Source organism: Pleurodeles waltl, chromosome 4_1 (genome assembly GCF_031143425.1).
Source record: "Pleurodeles waltl isolate 20211129_DDA chromosome 4_1, aPleWal1.hap1.20221129, whole genome shotgun sequence".
NCBI classification, from domain to species: domain Eukaryota; kingdom Metazoa; phylum Chordata; class Amphibia; order Caudata; family Salamandridae; genus Pleurodeles; species Pleurodeles waltl.
The window spans coordinates 135,200,751-135,226,342 of record NC_090442.1 but is presented as its reverse complement, the minus strand read 5'-3'; the positions used below and the strand labels follow the sequence as shown (position 1 = coordinate 135,226,342).

The 25,592-nt window shown below is 45.1% G+C and overlaps 1 protein-coding gene across 2 annotated transcripts in view; it reads right to left on the bottom strand.

Moving 5' to 3' along the window:
* LOC138287463 (uncharacterized) overlaps positions 1-25,592 on the bottom strand; it is a 287,365-nt gene that overhangs the window by 18,682 nt on the left and 243,091 nt on the right. For both annotated transcript variants that reach the window (XM_069227897.1, XM_069227898.1), the window contains exon 18: positions 9,085-9,173. In XM_069227897.1, the coding sequence (XP_069083998.1) occupies positions 9,085-9,173 (89 nt within the window). The remainder of the gene's footprint in view (positions 1-9,084; positions 9,174-25,592) is intronic.

Genomic DNA, 25,592 nt, shown 5'->3' with positions numbered 1-25,592 from the left:
GCAATGGGTGTATGCGCCATGCTGGTGCAATGGGTGTGCGCCTGCTGGGCCCTGCTGGTGCAATGGGTGTGTGCGCCCTCTTGGTGCAATGGGTGTGTGCGCCCTCTTGGTGCAATGGGTGTGTGCGTCCTGCTGGTGCAATGGGTGTGTGCCCTGCTAGTACAATGGGTGTGTGCCCTGCTGGTACAATGGGTGTGTGCGCCTGCTGGTACAATGGGTGTGTGCGCCCTACTGGTGCAATGGGTGTGTGCGCCCTGCTGGTGCAATGGGTGTGTGCCCTGCTGGTGCAATGGGTGTGTGTGCCCTGCTGGTGCAATGGGTGTGTGTGCCCTGCTGGTGCAATGGGTGTGTGCACCCTGCTGGTGCAATGGGTGTGTGCACCTGCTGGTTCAATGGGTGTGTGCGCCTGCTCATGCAATGGGTGTGTGCGCTGCTGGGCCCTGTTGGTGCTATGGGTATGTGCGCCTTCTGGTGCAATGGGCTTGTGCGCTGCTGGGCCTTGCTGGTGCAATGGGTGTGTGCGCCTGCTGGTGCAATGGGTGTGTGTGCCATGCTGATGCAATGGGGTTGTGCGCCTGCTGGTGCAATGGGTGTGTGCGCCTACTGGGCACTGCTGGTGCAATGGGTGTGTGCGCCTGCTGGTGCAATGGGTGTATGCGCCCTGCTGGTGCAATCGGTGTGTGCGCCCTGCTGGTGCAAAGGGTGTGCGCGCCCTGCTGGTGCAAAGGGTGTGCGCGCCCTGCTGGTGCACAGGGTGTGTGTGTCTGGTGCTTGTACCCTTGGGGCTTATGTGTTCTCCTCTGTAAAATGGATTAGCACTGGTGCGATCCCCGGTGAGGGGACACTTATTCGCAAGGGCACAGGGATTACAGGAGCCTCCCAGACAACCCCCTGCAGTCAGGTGCAGTCGCACTCTGCGCCCGCCTCCAGGGGCTCTCTTTGAATGTAAGGCCGGGTATGGGGACAAAAAAAAACAACAACAAAAAAAAACTTACCTGCTGCATCACTGCTAGTTCGATGCTCTTCTGGGTCCCTTGCTGAAGGCACAGGCTCCCAGCCTGCCCTGCGGCCAATCCTAACGCTGATCTCATGCTGGGGGCAGTATAACAGCAGCATCAGGATTGGCCTTAGCACTCTCGATTTGCACTCCCAGACAGACTGGGAGCCTGTGCCTGCTCCCTCAAACCCAGCAACACAGTGCCGGTTGGAGACAGCTCAGTGCACCTACCACCTCCGAAAAATAAAATGATAATAAACATAGTTTATTATCGTTTTATTTTTCAAGTTTGCAGGTGCTGTTGCTGACGTGGGGGCGACGCTCCTCTGCTATAGCGGAGGAGCTGCTGCAGTTCCAACAGCCATTCCGCCTTTCACTAACCCGCTGTTCCCAAAGCATTAATTCCCAAGTTCCCAGTATACCCAAGTATGCAGTGGGAACAGGTAATCAACTGTAATATGGCGCCCTGTCCCAGTCTGTACCTGAGGCACCAGTTAAAGGTACAATTCAGCGCAGATGAGTGCACCCTATTTGTAATACTGCCCAAAAGCGTAGCAGGGGTTTGCACTGGATTTTTGTGCAACCTGGTGGGCACTATGTGTGCGTCATCGATGAAGTGGCACCAAGTGGCACACACAAAGTGCACCATAAGAAGTTTACGTTTAGATGGGGTACGGAAAGTCCCAGGGATCTCACAGTTCTATCTATAAAGAATTATAAAACCCACCTTGGTGTGTTGGCAGTTTTTCAGAAGTATGAAACATTGTGGTCTTTACTATCACTGTACGCATGACACATGAGTCTTTATTCTTCATATTAGTAATCGTCTTGCGCATTGCTCATAGGTGTGTTCTACTTTTTGTGTTAACATTTTTTATTGCCTGTAACTTTTATTTTTTAAATTAATTACTTTTCACCGCTTTTACTATCACTACTGCTAGTGGCATTTATACAGGGCCCGATACCTAACAGGCTTTATAGGTACAATATGAGGAGTGTTTTCCACATTTCGTGACTTGATGTGTGTTGCCTTTCTTCTGTATTGATTATATTCTAATATACAATACATTACATCGTCCCTTCCCCTCTCTAAAGGCAGACAGGGTCAACTTGCAGTTTGAACCGTCGCTTCGTCTTCCACTGCTGCTATGGCCTCCTACTATAGGTGCAAACTCTCTGTACTGGAAAGAATATATCCACCTGTGGGTGTCAAAGGTACCCAGTTCTATGCTCTGCAAGTTGTCTACAGTGCCAAATTCCGTGTCACCTATAGCACAACCTACTGGTGGAGGTTGGGACTGCAGAGCATAGGCTCTTCATACATTTCCTTAACCATAATTTTAAATGCGTAACCCACACAGGTTCTATATTATTGGGTAAAGAGTGACATTTTAGTGTCACTGCACAGATTTAAAGCCTTCCAGTTTATTTTTATTATTTTTGACCATTCAGCAACACCTAGCCTGGAATGGGAATTGTTCTTTTAAGGGGGCTTCCCTACACCGTCCTGTATCATGATAGATAGATAGATAGATAGATACTTTATTTGCATAGTTACTTAAAATCATTGCATAAAACAATTAGCACAATTGGACAAATTTTTGTTTAAAATCGTTAAAATTTAAGCAGTCATTAGGCTCATAGTTTTTTTCACTGGTTGGTTAATTTAGGCACATATGAAGGCTGAGGGCCCAGATTGTCACAATGGCAGAGGTCTAGTACCTAAAGGCCCATGTTAAAGATTGGAGAAAGATGGTGCATAGAGTGGATGGCTTGCTGTGTTAGGTGCTGCTTTTGTGTTACCAGGGATAGACATTTCACTAGGCTGCAGTTCAGTTGCAGGTCCAGAGGTGCAAAACACACCAGCACAGCTTCCTCACTGTTCATAGGCCTCTTTCATTGAACTTATTTTGTAATAAAGCTTTTCTTTCCATCACAAGATGTTCACATGAACAGAGGACGTGTGGGAGATCTTCTGTGCCCTCATTGCATAAACAGCAGGTAGTATTTGTCGCATCTTTCAGCAAAGGGGCTGCATTTAGAGCACATGGTATAAGCCCTAATCGATACCTTAAAAATTGCTCTGTTTGCCTTGAAAAGTTGTGGCCAAGATATGCTTGTGGGGCCAGAGTCATGTAGATATTTAGAATCATCCTAGCGTGGGATCTTCGTGAAAAGGCGCTTTGGCCTCCAACAGGGATTGAAGCCTAATTGATTTCCAAACAGCTTTTTTGAAAGCGCTATGCAAGGTTGAGGTCCTCCAGAGGTCGGTGAGCCCAGTCATCCTAATGAGTCTTCTAGGTCAGTGGTTTCCAACCTGTGGTCCGCAGTCCTCCAGGGGTCCGTGACACATTCCCAAGGGGTCCGCAGGCCTGGGCTGGGAGAAAGGCGCTTTTCCAGCTGGGGCCTCTGACAAACATGTGCATGTTTTTCTATTTATTACTTCCTTTGTTCAGCAGTTTTAAAAGCACTACACAGCTTGTGTACAGCAAAAATAAAAGCATCAAGATAACTCTATTGATCAATGTATCTGATGGAGCTAAATAAGAGATTTGAGCAGTATCAGTTTTGAATCAAAGGTAGCGCAAATGTTTAATGTACCAGCTGCAAAGAACGTGTATCATGCAAAGAACAGTATTTCATGTGCATAGCACAGTGGGTTACTGCTTTTGTCACAGAGATTCTTTTGTTACTGTGCAGTTCATAATCGTAATCTAGCACAGTGACCTATGAACTGCCATTAAGGAGCTGCATGCAAACCGCATGGCACAAATTAGAAATTGTGCTTCTCCAGACCAAACACTCTTAGAAAATGCCTACCAGTGTGGATGACATGTGAATCCTACACCTTGTAGTCCTCTGTAAAGTGCTTTGACACCCTGCAGTGGTATGAGAGGTGCTATAAAACAAATGAAGTACATGTGACAATGAGGCTAGGGAGAGATGAGAGGCCCTTATGGTTTATTTCCTTTCCCCATCACATATTTATGTGAAAAAGCTTTCTCAGATCTTACATACCTAAAAAATAAAAACAGAAATTGCTCCGGAAGGGTTGAATCTGACCTGAGGATTCACCTTTCCTAAATAAAACCAAATATTGAAAAGGTAGTCCCCGAGCTGCAGCTCCAACCTTGCCAATAGAATGTTTCGATTTTTGCATATTTTTGCAATATAAAAGAATTATATCTTTAGTAATTTGAGTATTTGTTTGGTGTGTACTTGTTATATTTTTTGTGCATTACTGTTTTAATGTTTGAAATTTAAATTGTACAAATTGCTGGGGGTCCCCGGCTTCCAGTAATGATTCTTCATTGGGGGTCCTCAGGAGTCAAAAGGTTGGGAACCACTGCTCTAGGTAAACTCTGGACAGTGAGGAATTCTTGCGTTCGAGCTCCTGCCATAGATGGTAGTTAAGAGAGTCTGAGGAGGCACCTCGAACTTTACTCCAGAAGTTTATATATGCACCTCGTCTTGCCAAGAACTGATCCAATAGGCCGAACTCCAGTCTGAGTTGAGCAGTGGAAGTAAATTTATGAAGATTAAAGATGATCCGATAGACTTAGCTCACTGTATTATTTAGGATTTCTAAAACTCTGCCTCTTTGTACTTCACTCCTTTATGTTATTGTAAGCAAGAGTTTGGCTTTTAGTACTTGTAAGAGGGGGGTGAATGAGGGACCATTCAAGGCTACTTTTAGTCTTTTTAAAGATAGTGCTATGGCTAAGCCTTTTTCCATAATGCACCCTCTTTGATGCACAGAATTCCCTGATTTGTCAATGGTAACGCTGAGGTATTTGTATTTTTCTGTTTGCAAAAGCTGTGTCTTGCCCCAAAACCACGCACAAGGGGGCACCTTGGCTCTGATTGACATTGTGCGAGTTCTGTATCACGAGTTATTAGCTTTCTAAAACATTGCCTTGCTTGATGACGTCTGCTTGGGTTTTGAGACATAATGTAACATCATTCCCCGGATGACCCAGTTAACATAGGCCCTGATCGATTGGATATCTCAGGATAGTTTTTCCACCAGTGTGTCCTTGTAATAAACATGTACCTACAAACCACACAAGAACTTCAACCACAACAGCACCCACAAGCTGGAAGTATCTCATTGTTTGAATAAAATCACCTGTGACTTGTCAATCACCTAAGAGGCATGCATGCAGAAAGAAGTCTATGCCAAAATTGAAGCATCTCATGCTAGTTGAAACTGGAAGGATGGGATTACAAGGCTTTGTTCAACTTGCGACCTGACGAGTGACTTGACACCCTGAGGGGGTGACGGGATTAAGGGAGATTTTCCATGGTGGGTTCATAAGTGTTGTTCATTAACTTGTTCTCTTTCACATTTTAATGAATCAGAGTGATGTCATACCAGATGTTTTTGAACTTTCTTTCATAGAAATTTATTTCTTTGGTGGCCTGTTGTACCATTGTTGCTTCCAGATGTATCAGACCGGTGCCAGTGAGTGGTTTAAGCACCAATTGGCAATGTATTGAACTTCATTCTTTCAGAAGTACGGAGTCGATGTGGGCATTGAGGCCGGCTTCATCCTGGCTCGTGACGGGTATGATATCTGAATAATGCACTGAATCATGTAGAATGACACTTTTCCTAGGTATGCATACGTTTCGTAGATTGTGAGGCAATAGTAGGATATCATATGCACCCTGGCCCTGAACAACACTAGTCAGGCTTCCACCTCCAATGCTGATTGTTTCCTAAGCTATTCAATATGACTAGCAAACACTTATTTTAGTTGATGGATTGGTTTTGGAATACACAAGCCATCAAAGGGAGCCTGGGCAAAATGCATGGCATTTGTGAGCGAGTAAAAGGGTGCAGACAATGGTAAACCAAAAATGATATTCTAAATCACTAGATTAGGCTCTTGGACGGTTTTCTACAGCACGCTGGTTCTGTGGAGCTTCTGGCTCCTTCTACCTGGGCCAGGAATGGTGACCTAAGGTGAGAGGGGGCAGAACTGAAAGCCTGTGGACTGTCACAAGGCCCTGGATACAGGATGACCTGTTTGCAGGTCCTTGTCTGCCAGTTCTGTCCATAAGCATGATGAGAGGCTGCTTCCCCACCTTCTCTCACCAAGATGAATGCCAAAATGCCACAGTGGCTCTGCACCAAGCCTGAAGAGGCACGCATGATGTTGTGTGCCTGACTGGAGGGCCTGACTGCAGGCAAGGATGCCAAAGAGAGGGAGACATCCGTCAAAAGGACCAGCACGGAGGAGCAGGCATCTGAGGTGCCTGCCCGGTGTGGTGGCATGGTGAGCCTGAGGAGTAATGATGGAGATGAGGTGAATGTTAGTAATGTTTGGGATGTCTGGAAGACCCACCCTTCATGGATGACAGCTATTTCCACACGGCAATTCTAAAGAGGCTCTCTGCTCTGTGATTACCTAAACTTTGTGTGTCACCATTGTTTCTGAAGGAAAGACAATACTTTTTTGCCACATGCTGTTCACCACATCTCGGCTGGATAGAGTGCATGGGGCCAGAGAGAATTTGTGTAGTTGGCTTGACCCCAGGGGAGAAATTTGAAGCATTAGGCTAACATTAAGTGAAACCTGCTGGAATGGAATGCCACATGGCACAAATAGAGAACAGAGTCAGTGGACAGCTGTAAGTGCTAGAAAGTCAGAAGGGTCTTCAGGAAAGTGAAACTCTCAAGAGAAAGGTGGACTTGCTGGATAATCTTCTGTGGGTTCCAACCCAAAGAATCCGGGTATTCCCTAGGTTAGATGACGGGAAAAACATGGAGTCAATCCAGCACTCCTTGTGATCAAAGATAAGGGGAAGAAGTTGCTGGAAGTCCAACAAACAATTCACCTATCAAGAAGAGAACTAGAGGAAAATCCTCAAATACCGGAACAGTTTTGGAGAGGAGGGAATAGTTATGATTTTATGGACCCACATGCAGTTATGGACTTTTTGGAAACAAAAATTCGAACATCAGATCCACATAGCAGATGGAAGGCACAGAGGTGACCTGAAAATATCGTGGGCAGCAGCTGGGAAATTCAGATAGACACCCTGTGAAGGAGTTCAATATAGACACTCTACATCCATTGAGCCTTGCGATCTTTATTATCCCCTTCCCCTGCCTCCTTTTGGTTCATGCTTAAGTTTAGTAAGTTTTCACCCGAGTATATTGTAGTATTCTAAAGGTTAAATAGAATGTATGATGTTAACATTCTTAATTCTTTATTCAGTACACAAGTAGTGGGTTTGGAATTACGGGCACACCCATCTATGCTGGGTATGCCGGTGCGCCAACGCATTGCTGAGGGGTTGGTAATAAAGATGACTCCAACATATACAGCGCTCCAGTGTTGTGTGTGGTTGAAAATTACTACATACATGTGTTTTTTTTGTCTGACTGACAGTGCTCTTACTTCTTAGAGGTGTAGTATCAACCACATTGCTACTGTTTTTTCTCTTGCCCATAACTCAATAAAAATATTTAAACATGAAACATTAGATTACCTGAAAAGAGTAGTGCTGAACCAGCGTTTATGGGCAAAACAAGCCCTGACAGTGAACAGGGAAGTTCCAGGACAGAACAATCGACCCCATGGACCATCTTCAATAATACTGTGAATCTGGGGCTGTTATCATTTTAGGTCATATCGTCAGGTAGAACATTCACACTCGATCGACTTCGAATAGCCGACCAGTCTTTCTAAATCACGTGCACCACTCTGGACCTTGGAATATTTCTGATTCAGAGATGTCCTATGTTCCCTAAATGGATTCAGTGGTCTAGAACATCAATCCACACCTCTTCTGCTTTCAGTGGGCTCCCACCCTCCACTGCTTTTTGGCTAGGTTCAAACTATAGAAATACCACATACACGCATACAATATTCAAGGAGAAAAAGGGAGATGGAACTTTAGATTGATGCATCTGTGGCTTTGCCACATGGGCCCCTCGTTTAACTTCAGAATCCACTGTGAGCTCCTTGAGAGATGCCTGAGCTGCATTTGCGTCGTCAGTATTCACTTTATTTGGTTTGTATGTCTGCATGAGATATTCATGCGTGAAGCATATATTGGGCTATGCGTGATTCATTATCAATGTGTATTGAGAGATTAGCATGTCTCATTGCATTAGAAGTGGTGGAAGGAAAAGGTGCGAGGCAATAACGCCCAAATTGCTTACCAGAGACCTTCATTACAGAAAACCTTCTTTACTTCATCCCAATCACACACCCATCTCTACACCCTTAGTGCTCTACTCTTTTCTTTTTCTGCAGTGAACCTATACATTTCTGCTAGGGAACATTTAGAGGATGTTTCGGGGGAAAGAGTAGCCCTCTTTATCCCCACTACCGATGAAGAGGAGATATCAAGTAGAAATATTTAATATTTACTATACGTATTTAATTTGAGGCAACAAAATGGTTGTACTTGGGGGTGTGCGCTTTAGGGTGGGGCGAGTAAGAAGGGGACTGTTTAATAAAACGTGGCATAGGTAATCCAGGCACTACCCTGAACCCCCGCTCGTTCTCGTTGCAGCCTTACTCCTATCATCCTTTCTTAATGCTTTACTACAAGCTTTGATCAGGCCTCACTGATTGAGGAGACCTAGCTTGTGTTCACTGGTGGAAAAAAACATTAAAAAAAAGGTTTTTAGTTTTGTTAACAAGTTGACTGCACTCAATTTTGATTGCAACCATAGTAAAGTGTCAGGTAGATTATGATTGTTGGACTAACTGTAGCAGACATTCAGAACTTGGACCAGATGAACACACGCCAACTCCCAGATGGACCACAATTTAATGAGTGGCAGAGAATCAAGTTATCTGGGGGAATGACCTTCTTTTTCCTCTCCTGCTGCCACTGTAGAAGTCTAAGCTACTGCACGACTCATGCAAAAATTCCCTTCCTGTGCGCTCTCCCACAATTGGTGCAATGCCCGGAAGAGGTGGGGTTAATAGCTAATCGGATGCGACACAGAATATCACATCACACATCCACACACTGGCAGGGAAATGCACAACTAAAGTCTGAAATGACAATAAATTAAAGAAATTAATAAATAAATGCATAAGTAATCCGTAAACTCATACCTGTCCCCTGCGCCAGAAACATTCATGATCTCCTCGCTGGGAATAGGAGCTGCTGGGTAGTGCGTGGCACACAGGTCTCCGCGTGGTTCCTGTGGACGAATAATTGGTGGCCAAGGATGAGCGTGATTGCCCCATTCTACAATAGCAAATACAATGTGATCGTGCCCATAGCCACCCCATTCATTTCGTCCGGGAGGAACAGTTTTAGCCATCATTCAGATTTTGCCCCAACTGGTCTCTGGGTTCCTAAAGCTAAAGCTAAGAGGTCCCAGTCCAGACCTGGCAAGAGACGTGTCAGGGCCTTTCATGCTGTGGTTTTGCATCAAGAAGGTTTCTGAAAGTAAGGCTGAGCTGAGAGGAAGGAGCAGCCAAACCTTACCTTTGTTCCTCTGTGATGGGCCTAACGCTACCCCTGGAATATAGGTCTCCTCATGGTGCATGCATAGGACAAAAAACTGCCATCGTGCATCTTAACACCTTGGGGCAGATCTATTAAGATTTGACGCATCACATCGCTTCAAATAAAGGTTAACCTTCAGTACTTAATACTATATTTAGACACAGTTTAATACTTTCCCAACTTTGTATGTGCGCTGTGCAGCTTGGAGAAAAGTAAGATCTTCTCCAACGTTTTGCCTGGCTCTGTATTTTGTTTATGCAAATTCCTCCAATGTTAGTAAATAGAGATTTGAATCAAAATCCATGGGTGGTAGCATGAGAATACCCATGTGCCACCCACGAAAAGGGCCCCTTGATGCAAAGTAGTGCATATTGGTAGCACTTTGCATCTCTTTAGGGGTAATTTCCAGTGCTAAACAAAAAAAGTAACAGCCATTGGTAAAGCAAAGAGGCAATGACTGTAAAAAGGCTGCACTATTGCCTTCTAATGTTTGTTGGCATTGGCATTAGGTAATGCCAAAATGGCAGCCAGTGTATCAAAAAGCGTGCACATGCACACATTCATGATGCATGGGCATGCAAAGGACACATGGGCGGCCATCTAGGAATGGGGTTTGTTTTAAAGAACAGTCATTACAGGATAGCTGCAGACGTGTATGCTTGTCTCATAATGCACATATACATGTTTTTGTGACGCATGTGTGAATATGAAGACATACCAAGATGGCCACAAATGTGTATACGTGTGCTCATTCATCGTGTCCCACTCATGCTCATGTGTTGTGATGCATCGGCAGCCATTTTGGCATTTTTCATTTACAATTTCAACATGACTGCATTTTACAGCAAAGCAGTAATAGAGTCAAAATGAAAGTATGTAGCACCGAGAAAGCAGAATGATGTGCAGTGGTGCTATGCAGATACAGAACAGGAGGTGGGACAGGAGAGCATCGGTGACCAATGGATGAGCAGGTAGGCTAGTAACCAGAGAGCCTCCACTCGCTTTGTGAGCAAGATCAAGGAAAGAGATGCAATCTCACTAAAACAGAGCCCCATGCAGTCAGCAGAGGAATGGGTACAATTCATCAAATTAGAGCACCATGAAACGGAGATGCTCCTGGGTGAGACAAACACAAGCATAGGGAGGAAAGTCAATAAGTCTAGAACAGAGAATTGAGATAGACTACAAAGAAGGCCATTTAGGATCAACTGAGTGACATAAAGCCCACTCTAAGTGTATGCTGTTTATTGGCAACAACAGGTTTACAAAAGACATAAGGTTCAAGAATGGAACAAAGAAAACATGGACAATATAAAATATTGGCCAAAACCCTTGACACTGGCTTTTCAAACTCTAAAGAGATCAATGAAAGAGCCCACCTAGAACTTCTGTTAAAGGTCATTGCTGCAAAACTATTACCTACTTTAACTTATGGCAGTGAAGCTGCAAGTACAGCTGTCTTGGAAACACTTATCTCAAAAACTCCTTTTCAAACCCCCTGCCAATGCCTCCCCTGCCCAGATTCAGCTGGAGTTTGGACTGACAAAGCGATCAATTGCCAGGAAGGGTTATATGTCAAAGTCTGGCAGAAACAGAAGGCGTCAATAGACAGCCCTTTAAATAAAGCTCTTTTGGACTTGTAGTGTAGCCATTTGTAATGTAGCTTTCTGCGCGTTTGCTGAAAGTATTAGGCCTCTGTGCACTTTGCCCTAAATGCATTTTATTTAGCCTCGCACTCTTATTTTACAATAACCAGTTTCACGGTCTTGTTTTATTTTCTTCTATCACACTGTTTAACTTACTTCAGCACTGAAGTTCTCAAACAATACATTCTTGCTCGCTCTGTGCTTCAGTCAAGGATACAGCCTGGTACATTGCCGATAGACGTGGTAGAAGTTTAGTCTTTAGGGTTCGTAGAAAGTACACATTCTTACGTAGGGATGTTTCTTAGAACACCGGCGTGTTAGTTATAAAAACACTTCCTGGTCCTGGTGCACGTAAGAGGGAGATTCTGACCAGGAACCCACAACTAGATGCTGACTGCCCTGTTGCAGATGCTGATCCCGATCACAGGCCTTTGCTCAGGTATGAGGGTCAATGTCCTCCCGGGGGAACCTGAAAGGCAGGCTTAGAGCTTAACATACTGTGCTCAAAATAGAACTTAGAAGAGAGAACGTAAATATAGTTGCACTATGATAGCGTTATTCTTATGTTTCACTCTCCTCGTTACTATTTCAATCCTACTGTGTTGTATGGTTCTGGTTATTGCGGCTCACGCCTTGTTATCTAAAATGCAGTTGTTTTATTAAACCAATCTTTAAAACTCAAACTGCCTGTGTCATTTATATATGAGACCATACTGTGTATGAGAGAACTGGTTGGGATCTGAGTGACCACGACTTCCCTGGGATGCACTAAGATGTCATGCGCTCAGCTGCCCAATTGTCTCTTCCCTTTGGGAGAGATGAGGCACTGCTAGTTAGCCGGAGCTTAACCCGGATTTGGGGTGACAAGGGTCCTTCACCGTGGGTTAGACTTAGTCCCCCACACTGTGAACGATCTTGCCGCCCAAAAATCCAGTATTCTCATTAGGATAATGAGAGCCTACACGACAGATTGAAATATTGAAAAGTCAAGATGCCCGTGCAAGGCTAGATCTAGGCTCTGCCACTGATGCCTTGGACGTGCACACGCTTTGGGACCTTACAGTTTCTAAAAAGTTAATTAATCTCAAAATGAAGAAACTCTCTGCAGTTGATGACAAGGCGGCGCTAACAAACAGATCTCATGCTTGGATGATTATACATGGTTTCACAACTCTCAAACCACAGCTTTATCAGGAGGCTGGATGGTTGCTGCACTCAAAGAAAAAATGTATGAGGTTTCGCTTCAGCCATCTCCCTGCTCTTGCGCACACCCTACTCTGTCTTACGAGCGAAGACTCAAACCTCTGTGAGCTCTGTAGGTCTGATGAGGATGACATTGTTCTCTTAGTATGTATTTGCCCTACACTTCTATGAGAAAGGAGAGCTCTTCTAAGAGTGCCTGTTGGAAATGGCCGTTTCTGCAGGGTTATTCCCAAACTTTTGGCCTTTCTCCTCCTAGGTTTCTGACAGTGGCGACTCCTCTGCTATGGCGGAGGAGCATCGCCCCCCGCCAGCAGCAGAAGCTGCAAACCTTGCACAACAATGGAATAATAAACATGTTGGTAAAGGGGCGGGGCCATGAGGGTGACGAGCAGTGAGGGGAGTGCACTGTGCACTCCCCTCAGTGCACATGTATGTTTGGTCAGCCATCTCGGGCCGGCCAAACACACATGCACAATGTGCTCTCTCCAGCCCAACACTGTGTTCCCGGGCTGGAAAGAGCAGACACAGGCTCCCAGTCTGCCTGGGAACGCCTTGGCGCTCCCAGCCAATCCTAAGGCTGCTCTGAGCAGCGTCAGGATTGGCTGCAGGGCAGGCTGGGAGCCTGTGCCTGCACTGCAAGACAGAGGAGCAGCGGCAAGGCGAAAAGCGGAGCGGAGGTAAGATATATATATATATATATATATATATATATATATATATATATCAAAAACGAAGTTGTCCTCATGTGAAAGCGCACTCCCAACAGGTTATATAAACGAGAAGAAAAAGCAAAGCCAGCAACTCACAGTGAATTCTTTAACCAGTTTCATTATTCCAGGCCTTAGGTTATAAAATCATCTCTGGACACTTGTTTCTAGGTCAATCCTTTCTTCAGCAGAGAAAAATATAAAAGTGTTTTACCCTCGTAGGTGCAGCCAGTGCTGGAAGTGTTCCAGGCATTTCTTTCTTACTGAAAAGACCGGCATGGCTTCAGCTTGTCTGATTACAGGCACCTGATTAGTCTCTTTGAATACCAGTCCGCCCCAGTGGGCCTCTCAAGTGAGTAACAGTGCATGCTTGTTGTGGTGGTGGTAAAGCAGCACCACTGCACATCCAAGCAGGTCTGTGTGACTAAAAATGGATTGTCACATAAGAGCAATCAGGTTGGGATATTCACAGCAAATCTGACAATTTTACTTTGGATTCGCCTACAAAGGTTTTGCACTTTGGTTCATTATTTCGTTTGGCTCCAGCAACCCACTTGGAGCAAAATGAAAAAATTGCAGGACCACCACAACCAGCATGCACTGCTCACTTGAGAGGCCCACTGGGGCGGACTGGTATTTAAAGAGACTAATTAGGTGCCTGTAATTAGACAAGCTGAAGCCATGCCGGTCTTTTCAGTAAGAAAGAAATGCCTGGAACACTTCCAGCACTGGCTGCACCTACGAGGGTGAAACACTTTTATATTTTTCTCTGCTGAAGAAAGGATTGACTTAGAAACACGTGTCCAGAGATGATTTTATAATCTAAGGCCTGGAATAATGAAACTGCTTAAAGAATTCACTGTGAGTTGCTGGCTTTGCTTTTTCTTCCCGTTTATATAACCTGTTGGGAGTGTGCTTTCACATGAGGACAACTTCGTTTTTGATATATATATATATATATATACACATATTTTTTTTATTTTTTTATTTTTTTTACGTTTATTAATAAAAAATTCTGTGAGCATGTTTGGTATGTTTGGAATGGTAGTGAGAAACCCTGCTTACTGGTGTAGGTGTATTTTACATTACTATTTTAGAAATGCCACTTTTAGAAGGTGGGCATTTCTCTGTGCTTTTAACTCGAGTGCTTTGCAGACTGACTCCAATCCACGTCTAGGGTAGAGTGACAGCTAGGCTTTGTGCATACTTTCCAGACAGCCATCACACATGGAGGATGGAGGTGTAATAGCAGTACATCTGCATACTGAATGGTCTATATGGGATGGGAGAGAGGGAGGCGGGGCGCACTTACATTTGTATATGCTATGTCCTGCCCTCACACAAAGGGCTTGTTAACCCCCTACTGATGTCTGGAGCCAGGGAAGGGTTGAAAGGGGGGGTGTTGTGCACTACTAAGGTTCTTTTGAAGTGTCCCTGTAGTAGGTCCAACGGTATAATAAAACCCACAGAGATTAAGTATAGGTTCAGGGGAAAAGGTTTATTGGAGTTTTTGTAGAAATGTCTCTAATTGTCTCTTTCCTTCTTCTTAGGGTTCAGTACTGTCTCTTGTTCCTTCTTTTTCTTTAGTGTCTTGTCTCTGCTTCTTTCAGGGGAGTGTTCTTCTCGTCTGGTGGCAGCCTCCAATGGGTGGTACCGTGGTGACAAAAAGGAAACGCTAAGGTAAGTGGGGTATTTAAATATGCTACAGAGATTTATTAAAGTAAAGGGGAGGAGGGGATCAGGGGGTGAGAATGGGGAGTGAGGGTCCAGTGAATAAACTTCCAATAGTGCACTTTTGTGACTCTCGTGATTTTTATTGTGTTCATTAAAGACCCTTCACCCTCCCTCTGTCTTTATCACCTTCCCCCAGTGCCCTCTTAATTGTAACAACCTCTTTTGTGTTCCCACAAGGACCGTACCTTGGTAAGCCACGACCCTCCTGGGTCGTGGCTGGAGCTGGGGTGTTCCTTTGGGGTGTTGTCCTGCACAATCCTCTCCTCCTTTTCTCTCCGTGTTCTTCGCGTTTCTTCTGTTCCTTCTGCTCGTTTCTCCTGCTTGTTCTCCTCCTCCTGCTCTCCGTTTCCCTCCTCCTTCTGTCCTCCGTCGTCTTCCTGCTCTCCGTCCTCCTCCTCCTTCTGTCCTCCGTCATCCCTCTCCTCTCCGTTCTCCTCCTCCTCTCTATCGGCGTCCGGAAGTCCCTTTTCATAGGGAACTCCCCGCCTTGTTGCGGCCGCAGCCCGGAACCCCTCCTGGGTTCCCGTGGCAACGGGAGGACGCCACCCGTCCTTCGATGGCGTTCCCACGGCAACGTGGGAACGCGGAAGTGACGTGTCGGAAAGGTCCGACGCGTCAATTCCGGGTGCAGCGCGGCTAGGGAACGGGTGAGCCCGTTCACACACCCCTTCCCAAGATGGGTCCTGTTCGGAGACCGAAGAGGCGCAAGGGTAGCGAGACAAATAGTCAGCAGGACCTTGTTGAGATCCAGGAACATGTCGAACCTGAAAGGAAAAAGGCTGCAGTTCAAGGAACCATCGTAAAATCTGTGAATTGGAGTCTTTATGGGCAGCCATCCAGGTGAGGGGAGCGTGATCCGTATATAGAACAAAAGACCGGCCCAACAGATAATACTGTAAACTGTCCACTGCCCATTTAATGGCGAGACATTCTCGTTCAATGATAGGATAATGACGCTCCCGAGGGAATAGCTTTCTGCTAAGAAATAGGATAGGGAGATCTCGGCCCTCCTCGTCTGGTTGACTCAAAACTGCACCTAAACCCACATCGGAAGCATCTGTATACAGATGGAATGGTTTAGTAAAGTCTGGACATCGTAATATCGGTTCTTTAGTGAGACAGGATTTTAGTCCCTCAAAACTGTTCTTCTGTAGCGTGGAAAAGGGTAACAACTAGTTGGGGTTGGATTTAGACAAAAGATCCGTGAGTGGCGCAGCAAGAGTGGAATATCCCGGAATAAACCTGCGATAATATCCTACTAGACCCAGAAAAGAACGAAGGTCTTTCTTTGTTTTAGGGGTAGGGGCATTTTTTATGGCTTCTACCTTTTTTATTTGGGGCTGGAGGGTGCCTTGACTAATATTATACCCGAGGTACGATATGTCAGTGTTTCCTAGGACACATTTCTTGGGATTGGCTGTTAATCCTGCTGTTGCCAGGGTAGAGAATTTTTTTTCTAGATGTTTTAGATGTTCCTCCCATGACTCGCTAAAAATGACTACATCATCCAAATAAGCTGCTGAGAATGTTTGGAAGGGTTTAAGTAATCTATCCATTAACCTTTGGAAGGTAGCTGGGGCTCCATGTAGGCCAAAAGGTAACACGGTGAAATGATAAAGCCCAGATTGGGTGGAAAAAGCGTTTTTTTCTTTATCCTCTGGAGCCAGAGGAATCTGCCAGTACCCTTTAGTCAAGTCGATTGTGGACATATATCTCGCTCTCCCTAATTTCTCAAGGACGTCGTCTACTCTAGGAATGGGATAGGTGTCAAACATAGAGATTTCATTAAGTTTCCTAAAATCTATGCAAAATCTTATAGCCCCATCGGGTTTTGGTACTAGGACTACCGGGGAGCACCAAGGACTATGGGAGTGTTCCACCACTCCAAGAGATAACATTTTCTGAACCTCATCCTCTATGATGTGCTTTCTTGCCTCTGGAATACGATAAGGTCGTAAACGGACTATTTTACCCGGAGAGGTTCGTATTTGATGATAAATCAAAGAGGTTTTACCGGGGTTTTCTGAAAAGAACTTTTGGAAATAATTCAATAGGGAAAGTAACTGCTCTTTCTCATACCTTGTTAAGGACTCATTGAGAACAGGTATGTTATTATTTCCAGGCTGACATTGAGGGTAACACTCAATGTGTGATTTCTTGCTTGGATATAGAAACTGTCCCATTTCTACTACATTATCGGTGTTCTCTGATGATTCCCATTTCTTCAACAGATTTATATGATAAATGTGTGTCTTTTTAGGGTTAGCCGATAACTCAATCAAGTAAGTAACTGGAGAGACTGCTCGGATCACTCGATAAGGACCTTGCCATCTGGCAAGTAGTTTTTGTTCTGATGTGGGACGCATAATGAGAACTTGATCTCCTGTCTGTAGAACTCTCAACTTACTCCCTTTGTCATAATAGTGTTTTGGGGTTATTTGTGCCTGTTCCAAATTTTCTCGTACCTCCTCCCATAGCCCTTGTAAATGGGATTTTAAGTTGTGTATGTATTCCAGCAAGGGTCAACCCCCCTCCTCAGCTTCTTCTTCCCAAGTTTCTATGGCCATATTCAAAAGAGAGCAGGGTTGTCGACCAAACACTAATTCAAATGGGCTATGTCCTGTGGATGCCTGTTCATGAGTTCTAATAGCATACAAAACTAATGGTATTTTTTTATCCCAGTCTCTCCCTGAATCAGTAACTACTTTTTTTAGTAAAGTTTTTATGGTCCGATTGTATCGTTCCACCAGTCCATCCGTTTGTGGATGGTAGACGGATGTTCCTATTTGGGAAATTCCTAAAGTCTTACACACTTGTTTCATGAGATTAGACATGAATGGGGTCCCTTGATCTGTGAGTATTTCGTGGGGAAATCCTATTCGGGTGAAAACTGTTATCATTGCTTGGGCAACTGATTTTGTGGTCATGCTGGTCAGGGGAATGGCCTCTGGATATCGGGTGGCATAGTCAACGATCACCAATATGTATGCGTGCCCTTTAGAAGACGGCACTAATGGTCCAATTAAATCCATTCCTACCCTAATAAATGGTATATCTATGATGGGGAGAGGCAAAAGTGGTGCTTTCCTGGGCTTACTAGGGTCTGTCAGTTGACACCGGGGACACTGGGAACAGTACCTCCAGATATGGGCGAAAACCCCTGGCCAGTAAAATCGTCGGAGGAGATATTCTTCCGTTTTTTCTCTCCCGAAATGACCTCCACCTGGTTGACTGTGAGCTAGGGTTAGGACTTGATTCCTAAAATTGTCGCGAACTATTAGCTGATGTTTATGATCCCCGTCCCTGGTAGAGGTCACCCTATATAGTAAATTTCGTTTAACCAGGAAGTAAGGACCCACCTCCTCTGTTTCTTCGGTTTTTGCCGATTTCCATGCTTGAGCGAGTGAGGGATCCTCTCTCTGTTGTTGGTGAAAACTTAGGGGTGCATCATGTACTTCTGCTATAAGTCTCTGAGTTTGATCCTGCTTATCCTGAGACCTGAATTGGACTTTTATCTCTCGCTTTTCTTTACGTGACAGTTTCCTTCGGGGTAAAGGGCCTTCAATATTACTGTCTGAGAAAGGAGCCTCAAACCACCAATCCTGGTGGATTTTCGGTTTACGAACATGATCCAGAAGTTCTGGGAAAGGTCTATAGCCAGTACCAATGATACATTCCTCAATCAGTTGGGACATTACTCCCATTGGATGTGAGTCCTTGTAGTCTTCCCACTCTATGTTTACTCTTGTCACGGGGTATTGTTCCTTATCACCGTGAATACAACAAATCGTGACCCAGCTACTGGATTCCTTATCGATTGGTCTTATTAAATCTTCACGAACTACGGATTGGCTGAAACCCGAGTCAATTAGTGCACAGACAGACTGGCCATTTAGTCTAAGGGTTTGTTTAAATTTAAGGTCTCCCTGTCCTGTACAAAGTACGCGTCTCCTGGTTACTCCTATCTCCATAGGTTCACCTCCCTCTAATTTCCGCGGACACATACGAGCTATGTGCCCCCACTCCCCACAATTATAGCACTGTGGTCCCTGTACAGGAGGACCTTCTGGTACTCGGCGAGGACCCGGGTCTTCCAGGGGAAATCTTGATAAAGGTTTTGGTGGGGCTATAGCCGGTTTGCTGTGAGGTCGTGGTGGCATACTTCTCACATCTGTGGATCGGTGGTATGCACAGGCTAGTTCAATGGCCATCTCGGTATCCAACTTTGGATGTTGTCGAATCCAATTTTTCGTTGACGGGGGTAAAGAGTCTAGATACTGTTCGAGGACAATAGGCTGTATGACCTCCTCTCTGCTATTCCCAATTGGACCCAGCCATTTCAAAGCTAGATCTTTCACGCGGAAGTAGAAAGTCCGAGGGTCCTCATTTGGTCCCCACTTTACTTTCCGGAATTTAACTCGATAATATTCGCTGTCGTGGCCTACTCGTTCTAGGATGCTGGTCTTAATATCTTTATATGGTGTTGTTCCCCCAGGATTAGCGGCCTGATAAGCAGCTTGTAGGAGACCTGTAAGTAAAGGTGCCACATATTGACCCCACCTATCCTCCGGCCATTGGGCTGAAGAAGCAATCAAAGTTAGTGAAAAAAGATTCCGGGTCTTCTCCCTCCTGATATTTTTGCAAAACGGAACTGGGTACATTGGGATGTACTTTGCTAGCGGCGATTGTTTCCGTTAGCTTTTTCATTACCGTTTCATGGACCAATTGGTTGTTTGCTAATATCGTTGCTTGGCTCTTCAAGGCTGACTGTAAAGCTTCCCTGTCCTCTTTCGTCTCTCGTTGGTGGGCTTCCCAAACTAACTGCAGATGGCGTTGGCCTTCTGCTAGTTGTTTAATCATATCTTCTAGGGACGGATTGTCACTCATTATGTTATACCGTTCGGTTACCCGTGGGATACTTCTTTATTAGTATCCCACTTCTGACACCACTGTAGTAGGTCGAACGGTATAATAAAACCCACAGAGATTAAGTATAGGTTCAGGGGAAAAGGTTTATTGGAGTTTTTGTAGAAATGTCTCTAATTGTCTCTTTCCTTCTTCTTAGGGTTCAGTACTGTCTCTTGTTCCTTCTTTTTCTTTAGTGTCTTGTCTCTGCTTCTTTCAGGGGAGTGTTCTTCTCGTCTGGTGGCAGCCTCCAATGGGTGGTACCGTGGTGACAAAAAGGAAACGCTAAGGTAAGTGGGGTATTTAAATATGCTACCGAGATTTATTAAAGTAAAGGGGAGGAGGGGATCAGGGGGTGAGAATGGGGAGTGAGGGTCCAGTGAATAAACTTCCAATAGTGCACTTTTGTAACTCTCGTGATTTTTATTGTGTTCATTAAAGACCCTTCACCCTCCCTCTGTCTTTATCCCCTTCCCCCAGTGCCCTCTTAATTGTAACAACCTCTTTTGTGTTCCCACAAGGACCGTACCTTGGTAAGCCACGACCCTCCTGGGTCGTGGCTGGAGCTGGGGTGTTCCTTTGGGGTGTTGTCCTGCACAATCCTCTCCTCCTTTTCTCTCCGTGTTCTTCGCGTTTCTTCTGTTCCTTCTGCTCGTTTCTCCTGCTTGTTCTCCTCCTCCTGCTCTCCGTTTCCCTCCTCCTTCTGTCCTCCGTCGTCTTCCTGCTCTCCGTCCTCCTCCTCCTTCTGTCCTCCGTCGTCCCTCTCCTCTCCGTTCTCCTCCTCCTCTCTATCGGCGTCCGGAAGTCCCTTTTCATAGGGAACTCCCCGCCTTGTTGCGGCCGCAGCCCGGAACCCCTCCTGGGTTCCCGTGGCAACGGGAGGACGCCACCCGTCCTTCGATGGCGTTCCCACGGCAACGTGGGAACGCGGAAGTGACGTGTCGGAAAGGTCCGACACGTCAATTCCGGGTGCAGCGCGGCTAGGGAACGGGTGAGCCCGTTCACACACCCCTTCCCAAGATGGGTCCTGTTCGGAGACCGAAGAGGCGCAAGGGTAGCGAGACAAATAGTCAGCAGGACCTTGTTGCGATCCAGGAACATGTCGAACCTGAAAGGAAAAAGGCTGCAGTTCAAGGAACCATCGTAAAATCCGTGAATTGGAGTCTTTATGGGCAGCCATCCAGGTGAGGGGAGCGTGATCCGTATATAGAACAAAAGACCGGCCCAACAGATAATACTGTAAACTGTCCACTGCCCATTTAATGGTGAGACATTCTCGTTCAATGATAGGATAATGACGCTCCCGAGGGAATAGCTTTCTGCTAAGAAATAGGATAGGGAGATCTCGGCCCTCCTCGTCTGGTTGACTCAAAACTGCACCTAAACCCACATCAGAAGCATCTGTATACAGATGGAATGGTTTAGTAAAGTCTGGACATCGTAATATCGGTTCTTTAGTGAGACAGGATTTTAGTCCCTCAAAACTGTTCTTCTGTAGCGTGGAAAAGGGTAACAACTGGTTGGGGTTGGATTTAGACAAAAGATCCATGAGTGGCGCAGCAAGAGTGGAATATCCCGGAATAAACCTGCGATAATATCCTACTAGACCCAGAAAAGAACGAAGGTCTTTCTTTGTTTTAGGGGTAGGGGCATTTTTTATGGCTTCTACCTTTTTTATTTGGGGCTGGAGGGTGCCTTGACTAATATTATACCCGAGGTACGATATGTCAGTGTTTCCTAGGACACATTTCTTGGGATTGGCTGTTAATCCTGCTGTTGCCAGGGTAGAGAATTTTTTTTCTAGATGTTTTAGATGTTCCTCCCATGACTCGCTAAAAATGACTACATCATCCAAATAAGCTGCTGAGAATGTTTGGAAGGGTTTAAGTAATCTATCCATTAACCTTTGGAAGGTAGCTGGGGCTCCATGTAGGCCAAAAGGTAACACAGTGAAATGATAAAGCCCAGATTGGGTGGAAAAAGCGTTTTTTTCTTTATCCTCTGGAGCCAGAGGAATCTGCCAGTACCCTTTAGTCAAGTCGATTGTGGACATATATCTCGCTCTCCCTAATTTCTCAAGGACGTCGTCTACTCTAGGAATGGGATAGGTGTCAAACATAGAGATTTCATTAAGTTTCCTAAAATCTATGCAAAATCTTATAGCCCCATCGGGTTTTGGTACTAGGACTACCGGGGAGCACCAAGGACTATGGGAGTGTTCCACCACTCCAAGAGATAACATTTTCTGAACCTCATCCTCTATGATGTGCTTTCTTGCCTCTGGAATACGATAAGGTCGTAAACGGACTATTTTACCCGGAGAGGTTCGTATTTGATGATAAATCAAAGAGGTTTTACCGGGGTTTTCTGAAAAGAACTTTTGGAAATAATTCAATAGGGAAAGTAACTGCTCTTTCTCATACCTTGTTAAGGACTCATTGAGAACAGGTATGTTATTATTTCCAGGCTGACATTGAGGGTAACACTCAATGTGTGATTTCTTGCTTGGATATAGAAACTGTCCCATTTCTACTACATTATCGGTGTTCTCTGATGATTCCCATTTCTTCAACAGATTTATATGATAAATGTGTGTCTTTTTAGGGTTAGCCGATAACTCAATCAAGTAAGTAACTGGAGAGACTGCTCGGATCACTCGATAAGGACCTTGCCATCTGGCAAGTAGTTTTTGTTCTGATGTGGGACGCATAATGAGAACTTGATCTCCTGTCTGTAGAACTCTCAACTTACTCCCTTTGTCATAATAGTGTTTTGGGGTTATTTGTGCCTGTTCCAAATTTTCTCGTACCTCCTCCCATAGCCCTTGTAAATGGGATTTTAAGTTGTGTATGTATTCCAGCAAGGGTCAACCCCCCTCCTCAGCTTCTTCTTCCCAAGTTTCTATGGCCATATTCAAAAGAGAGCGGGGTTGTCGACCAAACACTAATTCAAATGGGCTATGTCCTGTGGATGCCTGTTCATGAGTTCTAATAGCATACAAAACTAATGGTATTTTTTTATCCCAGTCTCTCCCTAAATCAGTAACTACTTTTTTTAGTAAAGTTTTTATGGTCCGATTGTATCGTTCCACCAGTCCATCCGTTTGTGGATGGTAGACGGATGTTCTTATTTGGGAAATTCCTAAAGTCTTACACACTTGTTTCATGAGATTAGACATGAATGGGGTCCCTTGATCTGTGAGTATTTCGTGGGGAAATCCTATTCGGGTGAAAACTGTTATCATTGCTTGGGCAACTGATTTTGTGGTCATGCTGGTCAGGGGAATGGCCTCTGGATATCGGGTGGCATAGTCAACGATCACCAATATGTATGCGTGCCCTTTAGAAGACGGCACTAATGGTCCAATTAAATCCATTCCTACCCTAATAAATGGTATATCTATGATGGGGAGAGGCAAAAGTGGTGCTTTCCTGGGCTTACTAGGGTCTGTCAGTTGACACCGGGGACACTGGGAACAGTACCTCCAGATATGGGCGAAAACCCCTGGCCAGTAAAATCGTCGGAGGAGATATTCTTCCGTTTTTTCTCTCCCGAAATGACCTCCCCCTGGTTGACTGTGAGCTAGGGTTAGGACTTGATTCCTAAAATTGTCGCGAACTATTAGCTGATGTTTATGATCCCCGTCCCTGGTAGAGGTCACCCTATATAGTAAATTTCGTTTAACCAGGAAGTAAGGACCCACCTCCTCTGTTTCTTCGGTTTTTGCCGATTTCCATGCTTGAGCGAGTGAGGGATCCTCTCTCTGTTGTTGGTGAAAACTTAGGGGTGCATCATGTACTTCTGCTATAAGTCTCTGAGTTTGATCCTGCTTATCCTGAGACCTGAATTGGACTTTTATCTCTCGCTTTTCTTTACGTGACAGTTTCCTTCGGGGTAAAGGGCCTTCAATATTACTGTCTGAGAAAGGAGCCTCAAACCACCAATCCTGGTGGATTTTCGGTTTACGAACATGATCCAGAAGTTCTGGGAAATGTCTATAGCCAGTACCAATGATACATTCCTCAATCAGTTGGGACATTACTCCCATTGGATGTGAGTCCTTGTAGTCTTCCCACTCTATGTTTACTCTTGTCACGGGGTATTGTTCCTTATCACCGTGAATACAACAAATCGTGACCCAGCTACTGGATTCCTTATCGATTGGTCTTATTAAATCTTCACGAACTACGGATTGGCTGCAACCCGAGTCAATTAGTGCACAGACAGACTGGCCATTTAGTCTAAGGGTTTGTTTAAATTTAAGGTCTCCCTGTCCTGTACAAAGTACGCGTCTCCTGGTTACTCCTATCTCCATAGGTTCACCTCCCTCTAATTTCCGCGGACACATACGAGCTATGTGCCCCCACTCCCCACAATTATAGCACTGTGGTCCCTGTACAGGAGGACCTTCTGGTACTCGGCGAGGACCCGGGTCTTCCAGGGGAAATCTTGATAAAGGTTTTGGTGGGGCTATAGCCGGTTTGCTGTGAGGTCGTGGTGGCATACTTCTCACATCTGTGGATCGGTGGTATGCACAGGCTAGTTCAATGGCCATCTCGGTATCCAACTTTGGATGTTGTCGAATCCAATTTTTCGTTGACGGGGGTAAAGAGTCTAGATACTGTTCGAGGACAATAGGCTGTATGACCTCCTCTCTGCTATTCCCAATTGGACCCAGCCATTTCAAAGCTAGATCTTTCACGCGGAAGTAGAAAGTCCGAGGGTCCTCATTTGGTCCCCACTTTACTTTCCGGAATTTAACTCGATAATATTCGCTGTCGTGGCCTACTCGTTCTAGGATGCTGGTCTTAATATCTTTATATGGTGTTGTTCCCCCAGGATTAGCGGCCTGATAAGCAGCTTGTAGGAGACCTGTAAGTAAAGGTGCCACATATTGACCCCACCTATCCTCCGGCCATTGGGCTGAAGAAGCAATCAAAGTTAGTGAAAAAAGATTCCGGGTCTTCTCCCTCCTGATATTTTTGCAAAACGGAACTGGGTACATTGGGATGTACTTTGCTAGCGGCGATTGTTTCCGTTAGCTTTTTCATTACCGTTTCATGGACCAATTGGTTGTTTGCTAATATCGTTGCTTGGCTCTTCAAGGCTGACTGTAAAGCTTCCCTGTCCTCTTTCGTCTCTCGTTGGTGGGCTTCCCAAACTAACTGCAGATGGCGTTGGCCTTCTGCTAGTTGTTTAATCATATCTTCTAGGGACGGATTGTCACTCATTATGTTATACCGTTCGGTTACCCGTGGGATACTTCTTTATTAGTATCCCACTTCTGACACCACTGTAGTAGGTCGAACGGTATAATAAAACCCACAGAGATTAAGTATAGGTTCAGGGGAAAAGGTTTATTGGAGTTTTTGTAGAAATGTCTCTAATTGTCTCTTTCCTTCTTCTTAGGGTTCAGTACTGTCTCTTGTTCCTTCTTTTTCTTTAGTGTCTTGTCTCTGCTTCTTTCAGGGGAGTGTTCTTCTCGTCTGGTGGCAGCCTCCAATGGATGGTACCGTGGTGACAAAAAGGAAACGCTAAGGTAAGTGGGGTATTTAAATATGCTACCGAGATTTATTAAAGTAAAGGGGAGGAGGGGATCAGGGGGTGAGAATGGGGAGTGAGGGTCCAGTGAATAAACTTCCAATAGTGCACTTTTGTGACTCTCGTGATTTTTATTGTGTTCATTAAAGACCCTTCACCCTCCCTCTGTCTTTATCCCCTTCCCCCAGTGCCCTCTTAATTGTAACAACCTCTTTTGTGTTCCCACAAGGACCGTACCTTGGTAAGCCACGACCCTCCTGGGTCGTGGCTGGAGCTGGGGTGTTCCTTTGGGGTGTTGTCCTGCACAATCCTCTCCTCCTTTTCTCTCCGTGTTCTTCGCGTTTCTTCTGTTCCTTCTGCTCGTTTCTCCTG